This window comes from Eublepharis macularius, chromosome 4 (assembly GCF_028583425.1).
Source record: "Eublepharis macularius isolate TG4126 chromosome 4, MPM_Emac_v1.0, whole genome shotgun sequence".
Lineage (NCBI taxonomy): Eukaryota > Metazoa > Chordata > Lepidosauria > Squamata > Eublepharidae > Eublepharis > Eublepharis macularius.
This window is the reverse complement of record NC_072793.1, coordinates 83263758-83282597: the sequence shown is the minus strand read 5'-3', so window position 1 is coordinate 83282597 and position 18840 is coordinate 83263758. Positions and strand designations below refer to the sequence as shown.

The following is an 18840-nucleotide window of genomic DNA, read 5'->3' as shown; positions in this document are numbered from 1 at the left end:
ACACAAGGTTCACAAAATCTTGGCCTCACATATGTGTATTATGTGCCATCAAGTCGCCTCTGACCCTATGAATGGCAACACTGAATGAAAGACCTCCAAAACGTCCTATCATTAACAGACATGCTCAAATCCTGCAAACTGGAGAACATGGCTTCTTTTATTGAGTCAAGCCATCTCATTTAGGTCTTCCTCTTTTTCTACTGCCTTCTACTTTTCCTAGAATTATTGACTTTTCCAGAGAATCTTGTCTTCTCATGATGTAACTAAAGTACGATAGCCTCAGTTTTGTCATTTTAACTTCTAGGGAGAATTCAGACTTGATTTGATTTAGAACCCACTTATTTGGTTTTTTGGCTGTCCATGGTATCTGCAAAACTCTCCTCCAGCACCACATTTCAAATGAATCACTTTTCTTCCTATGGGCTTTCTTCACCATTCAACTTTAACATCCATACATAGTAATGGGGAATATCATAGTTTGGATTCTCTTGATCTTAGTCCCCAGAGAGACATCTTTATCGTTAATGTTCTTTTCCAGTTCCCTCACAGCTGCTCTTCCAAGTCTCAATCTTCTTTGGATTTCTTGGTTGCAGTCTCCATTTTGGTTGATGATTGAGCCAAGGAATAGAAAATCTTGAACTATTTCAATTTTCTCATTGTCAGTTTTAAAATTGTATAAAATTGTGCCTCACATACCATAAGGCATTACCAGTTCAGCTGAGGGCACAACTGGAAAATACATCCACATGTAATGTTTGGTGTACATCTTGAGTCATGTGTGAATGGACAAACTCTTTCTGAGGTTCACTTTCTGTATTTTTTTCTGTTGTCATTACAACAGACTCACATGTATGTAGCACCTTGTACAAGAACTGTGACTGGCCACACATAAAACAAAGAAACTGATGTCTCTTATGGGCAATAATGATGTGTATCATTAGTTGTAGACTTGGAGGAGGGGTGTTCCTTTTGTAGCATGATTACAAGTTCCACGTAATTGGACCATCCAATAGGAAGAACACATGAGACAAGTGGGTGATGTCATTATTTCTTCGGGATTGGACAGGAGTAGACACATAATCCACCCATCCCATGTGATGACTATGTGATGACTATTCAGTAGGCAAGGAAAATCCTCTAACTTGCATGTACTGGGTATGTGTACCCAAGTTATCACTTTGGAATTGTTAGAAGGTATGTAACATGATATGAGTTCTGTTGCAACTGCACAGTCTGCATGTGAGCCCAACTGAGAGGTGCTGGTCAGTCAGCCTAAAATGAGCTTAAAGAAATCAGTTACAGGTTCTGCTTCAAGTATCATCCGAAAGGCAGGGGCTTGACAGAAGTGGCGTCTAACTAATTTGACTCAAGAGAAAGACAGGATTAAAATCAATAATGGAATTCCATCGCTTGTCATTTAATGCTTGCACAATATGATCCCCATATTTCTTCAGAAATTCCACTGTGGCCAAAGGAGCACTTCTGACAAATGGTCATAGGGCCTTCATCAGAAAACCAGACTTAGTAGAGCTCATGTATTTGTTGCTGTGAGTGATGACTGATTTTATTTTGTACTTGAGCACCACCTTGAGAACTTCATACCTACAAGACAGCATATATCATTTAAATAAATAAATATTTTACTACTAAGGATCATTCCATTGTTTCTAATGGCAGTTAGTCACATCTAGCTTTTGTTTAATTTACCCTGCTATGTAAAGTGTGACAGGAGAATAATCCTAGAATTATGGTTGTTGGGGGTTTTCCGGGCTGTATTGCCGTGGTCTTGGCATTGTAGTTCCTGACGTTTCGCCAGCAGCTGTGGCTGGCATCTTCAGAGGTGTAGCACCAAAAGACAGAGATCTCTCAGTGTCACAGTGTGGAAAAGATGTAGGTCATTTGTATCTGCTCAGGAGGGGTGGGGTTGAACTGAGTCATTCTGTAAGAGTTTCCCAGGGTGTGGAGTGCTAATGGCGGGAGGCTTCACTGTATCCTGAGGAGGTTCTTTTGCATATGGATTGGTGCTTGATGTGCTAATCTTCTCTGCAGGGCTATTGTCGGGTGTGGAGTGTTTTGTTGGCCTGGTGTTTTTCAGAACTGGAGCCCATGCTCTGTTCATTCTTAAGGTTTCTTCTTTCCTGTTGAAGTTTTGCTTATGCTTGTGAATTTCAATGGCTTCCCTGTGCAGTCTGACAAAGTAGTTGGAAGTGTTGTCCAGTATTTTGGTGTCCTGGAATAAGATACTGTGCCCTGTTTGAGTTAGGCTATGTTCAGCCACTGCTGATTTTTCAGGCTGTCCAAGTCTGCAGTGTCTTTCATGATCTTTCAGTTAGGTCACAAGGTCTACAGGAAACCAACTCACACTGATCGGTACTTACACAAAAACTCCAATCACCACCCCCGACAGAAAAGAGGCATAATGAAAACATTAGTGGATCGTGCAAGATGGATATGTGAGCCGCGCTTTCTCAATGAGGAAATTAATCATCTAAACCACGCACTTCAGGCAAATGGCTACTCCAGAAATGAAATCCGAAGAGCAATCAAACCCAGGATGAATCAAACAACCAAGGAAAAACAGTCACCTACAGGAAAAGTGTTTTTGCCATATATCAAAGGAATTACTGATCAGATGGGAAAGCTTATGGAAAAGCATAACCTTCAAGCAGTATTCAGACCCACCCGAAAAATACAACAGATGCTACGATCAGCAAAAGACAGCAGAGACCCCCTCACCTCTGCAGGAGTATACCGTATACCCTGCAGCTGTGGACAAGTTTACATCGGGACCACAAAGCGTAGCATCCAGACAAGAATAAAAGAACATGAAAGACACTGCAGACTTGGACAGCCTGAAAAATCAGCAGTGGCTGAACATAGCCTAACTCAAACAGGGCACAGTATCTTATTCCAGGACACCAAAATACTGGACAACACTTCCAACTACTTTGTCAGACTGCACAGGGAAGCCATTGAAATTCACAAGCATAAGCAAAACTTCAACAGGAAAGAAGAAACCTTAAGAATGAACAGAGCATGGGCTCCAGTTCTGAAAAACACCAGGCCAACAAAACACTCCACACCCGACAATAGCCCTGCAGAGAAGATTAGCACATCAAGCACCAATCCATATGCAAAAGAACCTCCTCAGGATACAGTGAAGCCTCCCGCCATTAGCATTCCACACCCTGGGAAACTCTTACAGAATGACTCAGCTCAACCCCACCCCTCCTGAGCAGATACAAATGACCTACATCTTTTCCACACTGTGACACTGAGAGATCTCTGTCTTTTGGTGCTACACCTCTGAAGATGCCAGCCACAGCTGCTGGCGAAACGTCAGGAACTACAATGCCAAGACCACGGCAATACAGCCCGGAAAACCCCCAACAACCATCGTTCTCCAGCCGTGAAAGCCTTCGACAATAAATCCTAGAATTACTGATTATTAGTAATTAGTGTTCTACTTTCCATTTTTCTGTACTGTTGTACTTTCTAACGACCCGTCTTCCCTAATTCTTACTGGCCTGTTTGCAAGAATGGTTTTCACCAGGGCTTAGAAACAACTCTTCAAGCTATTTAGAAAAATAGCAACTCAAAGGCCACTCAGCCATCACACCCTGTACTGCTAAATAGCTCAACAGTTCTGGTCACATCCAGGTTAGGTAGTTGCAATGTACTCTGTGTGGGGTGCCTTTGAAAACTGTGTGGAAACTCTAATTGCTCCAGAAAGCAGCAGCCACTGCCAGTACCTGGATAAATATGGGGTTTAAATCACATATTGAGCTGTACATGTGTTGTATGTAACATGAGAATTACTCAATGTATATATTAAAAATTAAGTGTACAATCTATATGGATTGTACGTATGTTCACTGTAACTGATGAACAGGTATAAATCCAGTTGAGGATTGAGGAGTCAACTTGTCCTGGAAGGTGTTGTATTCCCCTGAAAGAGCAGATTGGTAGCTTTAGGTACTGTCAGATCCTGGCCTATACCTAGAAGCTTAAGCTGTACATAGCATCTTTTGTGAGCTTTAGCTGATATGCCAGCTACAGCCTTTCCTTGAAAAGAGTGATCTGGCCTCAGACATCCGTTCTCTCATATCTGATTATATCCATTTTAGATAATTTGTAATGTGCTGTGTGGCTGCCTTTGAAAACAGTTTGGAAACTCTTAACAGGTCCAGAATGCAACAGCCAATTGTCAACTGCTGCATATGGGGACAAGATCACCCTTGTAAGATCTTAACTGGCTGCCCATCTGTTTCTCAGCACAATTCAAAGTGCTGATCCTTAACTATAACACCTTACACAGTTACTTGAAGAACCACCTGCGGCCATATTGGCTAGTCCACCAACTGGGATCCTCTGTTCTCTATCCCCCCACCTTCAGAGCTAAGGGCTTTTTCTGCGGTGCTACCTCACCTTTGGAATGCCCTTTCCCTTGAGGCTCATACTTTACTCTCCTTCAGATCCCAGCCTTTACTCAGGCTTTTCATCTTTTTAGAAAGTCTGCTCCTATCCTGAGAACTGTTAGAATTTTAGACTGCTCCATTTTATGCCCTGGGCTGCTTTTATTGGCTGTTTTCATTGGTAGGGTTCTTACTGACTGGATTGTTTTATTTCTGTTTTTATTGGAATGACTTGTTTTTTTTATTTTTACTATGTTTCATTGTTTATTTGTTTTACTGTTGTAAGCTGTCTTGAGCTGATCTGAAGAGGCAGCATACCAACTTTTTAAATAAAATAGATAACTATGGTTCCAGCTATTAAAAAACATCATGCCAGATATCCCCTTTCATAGCAGTTTATAGTTGTTCTATTGTTAGAAGCAAAAGTTTTAATTCAAGCTTAAATTAAAGATCGAAAGTTGACATTTGGAATTTTCGTTCTATAGTGCCCTTTGCATCTACCCGATCTATATGCGCGCGCGCGCACGCACGTGTGTGTGTAAAGAAAAAGCATATATTACCCATCTTGCTTCAGAAGATTCAACTAAATGTAACCTTATAGGCAACTGCAGTACAGCCATAGCAACTGTGGAAATGAATCTAAAGGGCAGAAGAAAACAGAGGCTACAAATGTTTAAATGGAAATAATTGTAAGAAGTCATCTGGACATGAACTATAGAATTAGATAATTGGTTGCTTTGGCAAATTATTATTAAGAGGCAAATATGCACTTGCTGACTACAATCCTCCACATAAAGTGACCAGCAGAAAACTATCAGAATGGGCAGAACAAATAACATTACATTTTACCCTGGAGTCATATATACTGAGAGCAGAACTAGAGGTTACAACAAGAGAAATAGGATTCCAACCTTAGGTTTCCCTTGTAACACTGTTAAGAAGCCCTTACTTGGCAAATAGGAAGGGGTGCCTAATCCTTTTACTGTGCACAAGAGTTCCCTTCGAGTGTTCCCAGGGCACTTTTTTCTCCCACCCAGCCTCCACAATCAGAAATAAGTCCAGATGAGAAATTGCTAAGGGAATAGGCAGCAGATGCAGTAGGAGCACCCTGGCCTCCTGCCTGCTACGCTGATCTTTTTACTGTACATAAAGAGTCTTATTTCTGCTAAACTAAGGACACATTAGTCCAGCATCTTGTTTCCAACAGAGTCTATGCATTTTTTTCTGAAAGCCCCCAAAGCAGGAGAGGAGGCAATAGTCCCCCAGTTCAGTGTTGTACCCCTTCCCCCAGCAACAAGTATTAATTTGTACACTGACTCTAAGTTTAGAAGTTCTGATTAGCCATCATTGTTAGTAACAATATAATTCTATCCTCCATGAATTTGTGTTCTATGAAACAACTTTTAAAGCCATTTAAGCCCCTGCCTATCAGCTATCTTGTCGTATCAGCTGATCTCATGCCCCTGCATTCCCATTTTCTTGGCAAATACAGATTTGAGTACACACATTTACAAACATATCAGATAGAATTGTTATGTTTAGTTCTGTGATCATTTAAAAAAATTTCTTCTCCCAAGTATTGTATATGGGTCTCCTTTTTGGAGGAGTATTGGGGGTAGGGGGGAGAAGCCATTGAACCCTTTCATCCCCTTCTCTTTCCCACTTTAAAAAAAAATACTGTTCCTGAGTCACTTTTCCCCTTGATTGGAAACTGCATGGGTCCCTCTCCCCGCATCTACACCATTCTACCTCTTCAAAAAGCAGTCCCAGTGACTGTATTGGAAAACTCCCTTGTAAAAATGATCCTGGTGTAAAAATATAACATAAATTCATTGCTCTTTGAGTGATAACCTATAGTCTTCTACCTAAGACACGTAGGCCACCTAAATCTGCATAATGGTGGGGCTGAAACTGCCACCAGAGGCCTGCAAACAGAGGGCTCTAAGCACATCTGAGCTTCTCTCACATATTTTTAATATAGAAAAGGATGTCCGGGGTCTGAGTCCCAGCCCCCAGACTTGTCAGGAGGGAACAGCAGGAGGCAACAGGGAGGCAGCAACCCTGCCACCCCAGCCAGCAACCAGAGCCAGAACCTGCCTACTCCAGGGGGAAGGGGCAAAAGGCCAAAGCCTCAGAGGGCTGGAGGGAACAAGGAGAGACCAGCTAGTCCCACCCTCCAGGGGGAGGAGAGGGGGCTAAGCAGGCCAGAGGAAAAGGACCAAGGCAGGGGGAATAGGGGCCCAGCAGCAGCCCAAACAGAGCTCTTACCTGGCAGGGAGGAGAAGCAGCCACAGCACCTCAGAGCCACACCCCAGCCTCCACCTCATCTTGAAGACCGCAATCTGGCTCAGGAGATGCTCAGAACCCAGCCCCTCCAGGTGGAGCTGCTGAAAGCATTCTGCAGGAAGAGCTGGGCAGCCAGCCAAAGGGCCAGAGCTGGGCCTACCTTCAATAATCAGCTCAGCCAGAGAGGCCTGGCAGCCAGCCAACATAACACAGCTGTTGCTGATCCCAGCAGCCCAGCCAGCTACCCCAGCTGCAGCAGCTGGAGACAGCCCAGGCCAATGCTAGGAGGCCAAGGAGGGGTGTGGCCTGACAGGCAGGACCTGCAATGTGGGCGGGGTGCTGAAAGAAGGCTCTATAAAAGCTGGCTGGGAAGAGCTCTGAGGTGGTGGGTGTGAGTAAGGAGTGATGGTGTGGAGTGAGAGCAAAGCAGCGTGAGAGTGGCGGCTTGGAGGAGAGTTCTGGGAGAAGGAGATGATGGAGGATGCAGGGGGTAAGCAGGCCAGGTTGAGCAGGCCAGCGAGTGGACTGAAAAGGAGTCAGGGTGATGTATACCACCCCTCCTTCCACAGAGCATGGTCCTGCAGCATCCCTGGTGCCCCTCTGATGTCAGGGCCAGCCCAGCCAGTGCCCCGCCCAGTGGCAGCAGCGACAGGCCCTGACAAAGGACACAGAGAAAGATCAGATGTATAGTTCTGGCTATGCATAGGATTGCCAACCTCTAGGTGGGACTGGATTTCTCTTGTAATTATAACTGATTTCCAGACCCCACAGATCAATTCCCCTAGAGAAAATAGCATCTCTGGAGGCTGGACTTTATGGCATCAAATCTCTGGTGAGGTCCATACCCTTTCAAAATTTCACCTTCCTCAGTTTCCTCCACCCCAAATGTTCAGGTATTTCCCAGTCTGGAGTTTTATTTATTTGTTTGTTTGTTTATTAGGTTTTTAGTCTGCCCTCCACAACCATAGCTATGCAGTTGTATGTTTGCCTTACAGAATGACATAAGTTCAGATGAATTATGGCTCATATGCAAAAATGACATCACTTTGGAATAGCCTACCTAAAATCTATCTTTTTTTCTTCAGGGTAAATCAAGCATGCCTCCTTAAGTCCCCTACCCATCAACAATCTGTTCAAACCTTCATTTATTAAAATAGTGTGACATTTCCCCAAGCAATTGACATCATGTTTTTACCAACCCCTCTTGCACCATTTCATCATACAAGACTGAGCAGCTCCTGCTGGAATGTCTTCCCCTATATAAATTTATCCCACATCTTACATGAAATAGGCACAGGAGCAGGGTTGACCTGACAATATTCAGCTGGTTTGTACCTGAATAAGCAGAAGTATTTTTTACTTTCTGGTTGTAAGGTCAATTACATTGATTTTCACTGACAGTAGCCATTCCTGATTTTCACAAGCAGAATGGGAAGGAAATCAGTGCATTTGATTTGCTCAGGTAGCTGCTGTTGGCCAAGGTTCAAGACTTCAAATCCTTCCATTTTCTTTCCTTGCATCTTTCTTCCCGGACTTCAGGCTTGCCTGACTGGTTAGTTGTGCATAAAGCCAATCCCATTATTAGCTGTCCTCAGCTATTCAACAGTTTCTAAAGATATCTTACCTTGGGGAGAAAGAAACGGGTAATTAAACAGAACATATGAAGGTGACTTTTTGGAACCCAACCCTCCTCGCAAACAGCAGAGAATAAAATTTTATTCATGGTTCTCAGAGACATACTTTCAAGTTCAAATGGAGGTGAGGAACTAGCAGGAAAAAGTTTACGTGGTTACATTAGCACCACGGAAGAGGTTTGGGTGGAATGAAAAAGGCCTGTGATGGCTTGTTCAAGACAGAGAAATCCTGAATCACTATTAAGATATTTGCATATTACATTTTATCATTATGCATCCCAAGTAATGCCTTGCACATTAACAGAAATTCATTTATATAACCCTTTGCTCTTTTTAAAAGCATCCTGTTGTACTGTATTGTACTATTGTATTGTACACCATTGTACTTCTGGTGTCTTGTTTTCTCTCACCTGTTCCCCTGCCCCCATCAAAAGTGGCTCAAGGCAGCTTTCATAGAAGCTTTCAATGAAAATGTAGGTATGGTGCAAAAACAAAGTCACACAATAGTAACTAGAATAATCATAAACTATAACTATTGGAACACCTGAAAAATAAGCATAAAGTAGCCTAGATTAGCAATCCTCAAATGACTCTCATGCCTGTGCCTGGAACATGAAAGACATGGATCATGCTTGGGATGCCTCGTATGAATCTTGGGCTAATTTATCCATCCTGTCTTGCTTGTGCTGCTGCTTCTGATACACTGACTGTTTTGGTGATCATCAACAACACCTGCACCTGTGTTGCTCCTCACACTGACCATGAATTTACTTAGTCAGGATGGAACTACAAAAGTATCTTGCCCTAAAGACAAACTTTCATTTTTGTGGTTCGCCAAGGACATACATAAAAACAGCTACACATGCAGCCCAATAAAACAGTACTCCAGCTACAGATCATAACCCTGGGTATCAAACTGGGATTGGAGATAATTAGCCCGTTCAGTGTATAGCATGTACAAGCTGAGTTTTTAGCACTGCCATACTCTTCCTTAGATGCAACCTTTTATGGAAAGTCTTACTACATTTTTGTCAATGTAGAAACACCTATCATTAACTTTACAAATGTGTATTTGCAAATAGAACTGTGTAAACTCCTGATTGCACTGTGCTAGCACAGAACTGGATATGTGTGTAAAGTGCCATCCAGTCACAGCTGATTTATGGTAACATCATTGGGTTTTCAAGGCAAGAGATGAACAGATGTGGTTTGCCATTTCCTGCCTTTGCATAGCAACCCTAGTGGACTTCCTCAGTGGTCGCCCGTCCAAATACTAACCAGGCCAACCCTGCTTAGCTGCTGAGATCTGATTATAAATATGTGTTTACAAGAATATGATCAGAGTTGATGAATTCACTAATGGCAGACGAGGAACTGTTAGGGCAGTGTCAAATGTTGCTAGCCAAAGTCAACCCATTATTTCAAGAAACTAATAAATTGTCCCAGAGGTCACTGCAGTGTTCCAGAACCTCTGGACCAGTCTCCTACTTCATTCTGGGAGTGACTGGAAGCTCTTTTGCTCACCTTATAGTCTTGCCAACATCAACAGAGATTGAAAGGTCATGAAAAAGTTGCTTCCTCTTCCCAGATGCCTCTGCATGTACACATGCATGATGGGGTGCCATGCTTGGAGGTGGCTGGAGGCCATCTTACCCAGATCCCAAAAAACCTTGTAGTCAACTCTAGGGGGGTTGTAATTACCAGGAAGAATTTGCACTTTCATTTCAGATACGGCACTTCCCATGATCAGTAAATGAAGAATTATTTATTCAAAGAATCAGTAGGAGGTAGTGCTTAGATGTGACTGTTGTACAAGAGCTGGGTAGACCTGGGTTCCTTCTCCTGCCATAAAGTTCAGTACTTGGCCTAGGCATAACTTGGCCCAGGCATTCTTTCTTTCTGTCTCAGTTTAACCTAGCTTACAAGATGGCTGTGAAGATATAATGGGGGGAGGAAACCATGTATACCACCCTGAGCTCCTTAGAGGAAGCATGGAATGTAAATATAATATTCCAGATTTTTTGTTTTATATATGCATTTCCCAACTCACGTTGAGAACCCCATTTCTAGAACTGATTCAGGGCACACTTTCATATCACTTTTTTCAGTCCTCCTCAAACTGCAGTTAACTGGGACAAGGGCCTGCAATAAACCAAGATGCCAGCTCTGTCCCCATATTCACTCCAACAACACAATCACTAGACCTAACAACACCAGCTATACCATCTCACACTCATTCACTTGTTCATCTTCCAACGTTATATATGCCATCAAGTGTCAGCAATGACCTTCAACTCTCTATACTGGACAAACAGGTCAGTCCCTTTGCAAAAGAATGAATGGACATAAATCTGATATCAAAAATCACAACATCCAAAATCCAGTGGAAGAACATTTCAATCTGCAAAGACATTCCATCACTGATCTCAGAATAGCAGTTCTCAAGCAGAGAAACTTCAAAGGAAAATTTCAATGGGAGATTGCTGAAACTGAGTTTATTTGCAAATTTGGAACAAAGGATTCCCCAGGGGTGAATCAGTACACAGGATTTTCCTCGCATTATAGATGCTAGTTTTACGCACTTCACACCTATGTTCTATCGACCTACAACATGTATTATAGCTAGCTTCCTGACAATCTAATTTGCAATACCCCTGCCACCCTCTATGTGGATTTTAAAGACTCCTATCTTTTTCCACTCCATGTGTCTAACGAAGCTCACATCCTGGAAATCTAGTTGGTCTCTAAGATGCTACTGGATTCAAATCTCACACTTCTACTACAGACCAACACTGCTATGCACTTGAAACTGTCTAAAAATAGTGATTCTAAGCACCATTGGCTTGCATTCTTCTGTCTGAGGCTATGCATTAGTTATCAATGAGCACACATGTAATGGGTTCTTCATATACCTTTACTTTATTATCAGCTTCTGACTCATTGCTTCAGGTCATCCCAAGTAAGAAAAGCCCTGAATAAAACCATAAATCCTAATCCTAACAATAAATTTGATTAAGGGCGGTGAAATTGGTTTATGACCTGCCACATCTCAAGCACATCGAAAATGCAAATGAAGGAAGGGACTCTGGGCTTTTATCACCTCTTTTGTTTATCAAAGGCTGCCTGTGTCTTTTCTCATGCAGAGCCATGGGGAAAGGGACAGATGGTGAAGGGAAACCATTGGTCAGACAAAGAAAACCAGAGCTGCCAGCTATTGTCCAGGAAAACGGTCAAAAAATATCAAAGGTCTGGCTTGGCCTGACCTGGAGATACCCAGAGGAGCTGTAAGACATGAGGTTATGAAGCAAATGTCATTCTCAATAGTGCTGGTGAGACAGATTTCAATTAAATTACAAGGCAGGCCCATAAAATCTGTAACACAGACTGGTTTTGCAGCTGGATAGGAGAAGACTATGAACTACAGAGCTCTCTCTCTAACAGTGTCACCTCCATCTTTCATTCCCCTCTCCCTCACGCACACAGTGCTCTGCTTTTTGTCTGCATAGGGACTGTTAAAAATGGTAAGAATGTCATGCTATGAATAGAAAAATCAATAAATATGTTAGCCTAGACCAGAATTTGAACATTTGTAAGTATTCAAGAATATATTGGTATTCTTCTTCTTGTTCAAAGGGCTCAGAGCATACCTGAGGTTATAACTGATAATCAGTATTTCTATAGGATATTTGAGTGTTCAAACCACACTTATCCAAGGAACAAACCAGCCAGGTCAGGGACATCCCTGCTCAGTTCCCTGTCTCCCACATCTGCCCTGAGCCTGCGAATGTGGGGAGGGTGGGATAGAAATCGAAACAAATAAATAATTTTTTTCCAGGTCAAAGCAACCTAGAGGGACTGTTTGGGTCAGAAAAACAGTAAGGGTGGAGGGGGACCATTTCTGCATGTGCCATTTTTCCAATCTAAATCACAGACACAAACACACAAAATGCTTTGCTTGCCCCATAAGGGAAAACAATGCAGTTAACTCACACACCCTAAGTTTCACTTTCCCAGTCCAACCCAGCACCACTCCATGGCTGTTTTAACCTTTAACTAAAAACTGGGAGATCTGATCATGGATCTTCTTGCATCTTGTATGATTTGTCTAGGGCTCAGTCTAAGGTTCCCAACCTTCAAGTGGTAGCTGGAGAGCTCCTAGAATTACAACTGATCTCTGAGTGACAGAGATCAGTTCCCTGGGGCAAAATGGCTGCATTGGAAGGTAGACTTTATGGCATTATACTCTGCTGAGGTCCCTCCCCTCTCTAAACTCCACCAGCCCCAGGATCCATCCCCCAAATCTTCAGGAATTTCCCATCCTGGAATTTCCAACCCTAGCCCAATCATACCTGAGTGAGGATTATAATCCTGGTAAACCTGATAGATAGCTGAATTCAGGAGGGGCCAATGCATACAAGATTCCATCTGCAGCACTGATTTATCACATCTAAGGTTTTTAAAAAGCACTTCTTAATTCATGACATAAGAGCTTCTAGTGAAAGGATGTGTTGTTTTCAAGAATAGGTATTCTGGGGGGGGGGGTATCTGGTTTGCACCCCAAAACTTGCACTGCTCTAAATTTTACCTGTCTGGCCTTTCCAATTCCACCTACCCAAGGATCTTACCAGATATGCACTGTTCCACAAAGACCTATGACCCAGGTGGATAGGACAGTCTAGAAGCCAAAAGCATGCATCACCACATGCTTTATTCCTCAAGTCCCCACTGATCACCTGAACTCTAGGTCCCACCACCCATGTTTCTTGTTTCTTCAAAGTAGTGTGAATTTTTAAAGGCGATGTCTTTTCTTTTTAAAAATGTTAATAGCAGAGCAAGTGAACTCGGGTTTTAACAGCAAAACCAACTGAAAGTGGAAGGGTTAAATCCGCTCTCCCTTTCTTGCTTGGCCCAAGAGCAAATTGAGGCTGTGCAATGCATGATCTTCTTGTATGCTTGAACCCAGAGGCTGATTCAAAGAAGACGAGTGTTGTGTTTTAATTAGGGCAGTCACATCTCCCAGTATAGTGGAAGACCTCCTACAGCTGGGCTTCCACTGCTGCATGCTCCCATTGATCAGCAGGAGCAAAATTGAAGAAAATGAAGGTGTTGCAGCAATGCTCTAAGAATTCCCCAAATATATATTATTTTTACCATAGAAATTTGGGAAATTCCTAGAGCACCATTGCAATGTCCTGCCATCACTTCTGGGTACATAACCAGAAGTGATGTTGCAGCATCGTGCACCACAATCTCTCTCCTGCTGTGGCCCCAAAAGCTCCCAGGGGTTGCCAATAGATGGATGGTACCCTAATATTAATAACTATGGTTTATTTTCTTGTTTAGATGTTTGTCCAGTTAGGAATACAGTAGTCTGTTGCTGGGCAAACTAGATTCCTATATAATGAGAGAGAGAAAGCTGAGCGAAAGGAAAAACTAAAGATAGAGGAGGAAGTAGAGCAGGGGCTGTATGAAAGACTGAAGAATAAAACTTTGTGTTAGAAATCCTGCCTTGTGTGGCCTATATCAACCTACAAAAACAAATCGAGATAAATGAACCATTCAGAGACACAACCAGCAGCAGTGTGGGGAGCAGGGACATGGTGGGTGGTGGCATCACAATCATAATGATGAAAACCATAGTTTCCAGCCATTACCATAGCTACCCACCATCATTTCAAGAGTTTCCCCAGAAGTTATGTAACAATGCACATGATGTCACCAGTTTTTCATTTAAAAAAAAAATCCCTTGTCACCTCTTGGAACAACAGTGGACAGCAGAAGCTCAGGATGGGGAATCTTAGATTATGCTACAAGGAGGTACTTTAAATTCTCTGGAGCTCTTATCTATTTATTTCCTATTGCATGTTACCAGTTCTATCACAGAACACAAATATGCCTTGGCACACGCTTCAGGGATTATTGGTTTCATGGAATTCTTGTTCAATGAATCTGTGAGGTATGATTACAAATACCACAAGCCCCCCATTCATCATATGGTAGTGGATGATTTGCAGCCTCTCAGTTTTGATTTCCCGTGAATAAATGGGAAGGTTGGTTGCTTACCTCTTAGGGAACCTCTAAAGATAAGAAACTGGACTATAAATTTATTTTTATTTATTTATTTATACGATTTATAGTCTTCCTTTCTCACTGAGACTCAAGGCGGATTACATAGTGTGAGATTAGTACAATCAGTATCAAAGACATTTCCATACAGTGTCAAGGATATTTCCATAGACAATGCCATAGGATAAATAAATACAGTTTAGAAAGTCATAGCATTAGCAAGGATCCAATACAGAGTTGAAGAACTGCTGAAACAATAAAAAGCTATGGTTGTTGTGGGTTTTCCGGGCTGTATTGCCGTGGTCTTGGCATTGTAGTTCCTGACGTCTCGCCAGCAGCTGTGGCTGGCATCTTCAGAGGTGTAGCACCAAAAGACAGAGATCTCTCAGAATGCCAATTCAGAGATCTCTCTGAATGCCAAGACCACGGCAATACAGCCCGGAAAACCCACAACAACCATCGTTCTCCGGCCGTGAAAGCCTTCGACAATACAATAAAAAGCCTTTTTGAATAATTTAGTTTTGCATCATTTGTGGAAAGCCAGGAGAGTGTGGGCTCTCCTGACCTCCTCAGGCAGGCCATTCCACAGGGTAGGGGCCACCACAGAGAAAGCCCATGTACAGCTTAAATGCTTAAGTGGTTGTGGAAATTATCTTTTAAGAGGCACACTGAATACTCCTTTACATTATGCATTTTCCATGCTTTCTCTAGAGCTATCTCACTACTTTAACGCCAGATCCATCTTAAAAGGAGAATGCTTTGTCTATTCTTCAGCCTGGGAAAATATTCAGTTCAACTCATCATAGCACTAGTCTGTTGTGGTATGATCTGAAAATTGCTGTATGGAGCAAGTGTTGCGGGCCTCAGCTGTTTGCCCTATGATATATCCCTTAGCAACAGCGCTAAAAATAAAGACAATTCCCTAAGAAATGGCACTAGTGGGTGAATGACAGATTAAGAGTATGATTCTGATGACAATGAAGGCCTAGCTTGCTAACAGTGCAATCCTAAGAAGAGTTATTCCAGTCTAAATCAATGGTCTTAGACTGGAGTTACTCTGCTTACGATTGCATGGTTAGTCTCAGGTGCTTCTCAGTTGCTTTTCTTGTTTTTTCTGCAAAGAGCACTGCAGATTCTGACCACTAACATTTTTCTTAGGGTACTAGATAACTCTGCTTTTGGTTTCTTTGATACAGGATTACAGAGTGAATATTTTCTTGCGGCAGCAGTGGAATGATCCCCGGCTGGCTTACAATGAATATCCAGATGATGCCCTGGATTTGGACCCATCCATGTTGGATTCCATCTGGAAACCAGATCTGTTTTTTGCTAATGAGAAAGGGGCCCACTTTCACGAGATCACCACAGATAACAAACTCCTGCGTATCTCCAAAAACGGCAATGTCCTGTACAGCATCAGGTAAGGGTTAAGGGATGAAATAAAGGACAGAACACAGAGCCATAATGCCAGTATCTATGATATATATGTCTTACACATAGTTGTATGCAGAAGCAAGCCTGAGGCTTACATGTCCCTCTGGGGGCGGCAGGTTCCCCCCCTTGCCCATGAGCCATCTTGTCAAGGTCCTGCCAGCCTTTGAGGTGGGACAGGGTTACATCACCGTGGTTCCTCTTTCCCTCCTCCTCTTCCTTCTCCATCTCCATCTCTGTTTCTATCTCTGTCTCTCCCGCTTGTCTCTTTTCTCCAGCCTCTCTCCTTCACCACCACACCCACTTGCCCCTGGGGCCGGCCTTATATCCCTCCCCGCCATTCCCAACACAACAGCCTTGCCAGGACACAGTCCAATCCCAGGGCTAGGGGTTGTAGCAGAGCGGAAGGGCAGCTTCCCACATGGTTTTCCCAAGTCCCTCTAAAATGGATGAGTATGCTGGTGTGGCCATGCCCTTTGCTCCCCAGGCCATTCCCAGATGTCCTAGCACCAGGTGGCTCCCCCACACTGCATGGGCCCTGCAGCCGTACCCAGGCTGGGCTGTAAGTGTATATGGCTGGCTGTGGCCAGGGCCAGGCACCTGCCTCCACAAGCAATTTTGCCCCTCCAGGGCATAGGGTAGGCCCCAGCCCAGCTTGCAGCTCAGCAGTGGCTGCTCCTCCCTCTTCCCAATCTCCTCTGGCAGCAGCTCCTCTGCCAGACTCCTCCCATCCTAGCCATGGGGAGGTTGTCTGCTGTTCCTTGCTTCCTCCTGGCATGCCCCCATTGAGTCGGGGTCTTCAAGGGGGCTGGGCCAGTGGCTGTTAGAAAGTTCTTTAGGGGGGATGGGGGCAACAGCCCTGAGGCCAGGGAAGCATCTCCAGACACATCTCTACTATTAACCAGGAACTGTTCATGTGTATTTATTTATATGCAAACAGACCCCACCTACAGGATCCATGTGCCACAAAAAAAGGGTGCATCTATGACATGGGCTAGGCCTGTTTGCATACATGCAACATACATCCCAATTAGCACTTAATATGCAGTGGTAACATGTAAGCCCACACTCATATTCTGCCAGATGTAAGACAAGCATGTCAGGGTTAAGTTCTTGGATCTTTGGTGATATTATGGTATGGACCTTTGTGATATTGTATGAACAAATGATAAACAAACTCAGGTGAATCCTTAAAGTAATATGCCATTTCAAATATACAACAAGTGGATGGCATAATGTAAAAATAATTGTTACCATCAGGAATACCTACAAAAATGAAGTTGAATATCAATTAGAATGGGTAAACATTTATAAGGAGGGGAAGTACATGAATGCCTCCTTCTTTCCATAGAGCAAGCACGTACCCTTTTAGTCAATGTTCCCTCCAGTCAATGTCCTCTCTTTGTCATTGGCCAGATTGAGACATTTTTCTTCAACAAAATACTTCTGTTCCAGGACCTTGCATTTGCCTACTACCACATGGAGAGAGAAGGGGGCAGAATAGCCAGAACACAGCATCAGTCCAATGGTGCAATGTCACTTCCAGCAAATACCCAGAAATAACATCACATTGCTCACCTGACACTCTAGGATTTAGTCAGAGCATCACACTGATGATGGGATGTCACTTCCAGATATTTGCATGAAGTGATGTCACCTCATTGGCATGATATCATTTTCTCCTGTCCTGCTGTCTCCAGCTGGTTGCCAGCTAAGAGCCACTTAACTTGGAAAATAGTAAAGAATCAATAACCAATGAAGTTGGTTAGTCTTAAAGGTGCTACTGGCCTCTTTACTATTTTGCAACTACAGACTAGCATGGTTAACTCCTCTGGACTTAAGTTGGAAGAAAGCTCCTTAGGCTATGGGAAAGCTGCATGCCAATATCCCCCACCAACACACAGTTAATATGTCCATTGTTACTGTGAGTGCTGCATGGAATACGGTTGCATCTGACCAAATATGCCTGCGGCCTTCATGCAGACAGCAGCACTTTTAAAAACTGAGTAGTAATAAGGCTTTGAAATATCATGAAAAGCAGATAGATAAGTTCTGTAAATACAAAATGAGGCAGTTCTTCTGTAGTAATGCTGTGGCATTTTGCACATATTATATTAAAATTGTTTTAAATTGTATTCTTTGATGCAGTAAAGTGCAAGTCCTCCCTGTTTTTGTTTTGCATTTTAAGCAACAACTGCTGTTCCATCCAGAAACAGGGTAGTTAACACTCATGAAAGAGAAGTGTGGCAGACACATAGGAGAGGGCAAATCACAAGACTTGGCTAGCTCCATGGCCCTTTTCACCCAGTAACCTGCTCTTGAAAGTCCTGCTTACCTGTGGAAGGGAGGGGTTTTGGCTTTTAGGCAAACTGGAGCTGAATCAGCTTGGCCAGCTTAAAATAGAAGCTGGTAATGTTTCTTGTTCCTTCTGCAATAGTTAGATAATTCTAAAATGTCTGCTCCCCTTTATACTAAACCCATAGCACTATTTTCAAAATCCAGCACAATTCGAGTATGTATATGGGGAACTTCCACGCATTGGGACAATAGAGTTCAAATGATGTTGCAGCTCTATTTTTGTTAAGTTTTCAGGTAAATGAAAATGGTTTTAAAAGACAGGGCAAACCGCACAGGGCAAACCACAGACTTATCTGGTTTTCCCCCACTCTTGCTCAACACTGTTATTTCTGGGTCATTGGATTTCAGATTAATGCTATGTGAACTGAAATAGCTGCACTGGTTTTAATTTGGACACAATCTATCCCAGCCACCTCCACACGCCTTCACCTCCCCCTACCCAAACAATGCAATTAAGAACATGCAATTTTCTTGTTAAGCAGAGCCTGATCCTTCAGAGGAAAGCACTGACAACAGATTCAAAATACTGCCTTTTTTGTGAACTCCGTGCTATATTTGCATACTCCTGCTCTCTCCAAGCCTGGCAGTGCAATCCCAAAATGTAAAGGAATGCATCCCAGTGGAACACCTGGCTCATGTCGCAGGTGTTG

The 18840-nt window shown here is 43.0% G+C and overlaps 1 protein-coding gene across 2 annotated transcripts in view; it reads left to right on the top strand.

The window, feature by feature from the left end:
- The window catches only part of GLRA1 (glycine receptor alpha 1), an 87009-nt gene that overhangs the window by 47957 nt on the left and 20212 nt on the right, over nt 1-18840 (top strand). For both annotated transcript variants that reach the window (XM_054977731.1, XM_054977732.1), the window contains one exon: nt 15598-15821. In XM_054977731.1, coding sequence (XP_054833706.1) covers nt 15598-15821 — 224 coding nt within the window. The remainder of the gene's footprint in view (nt 1-15597; nt 15822-18840) is intronic.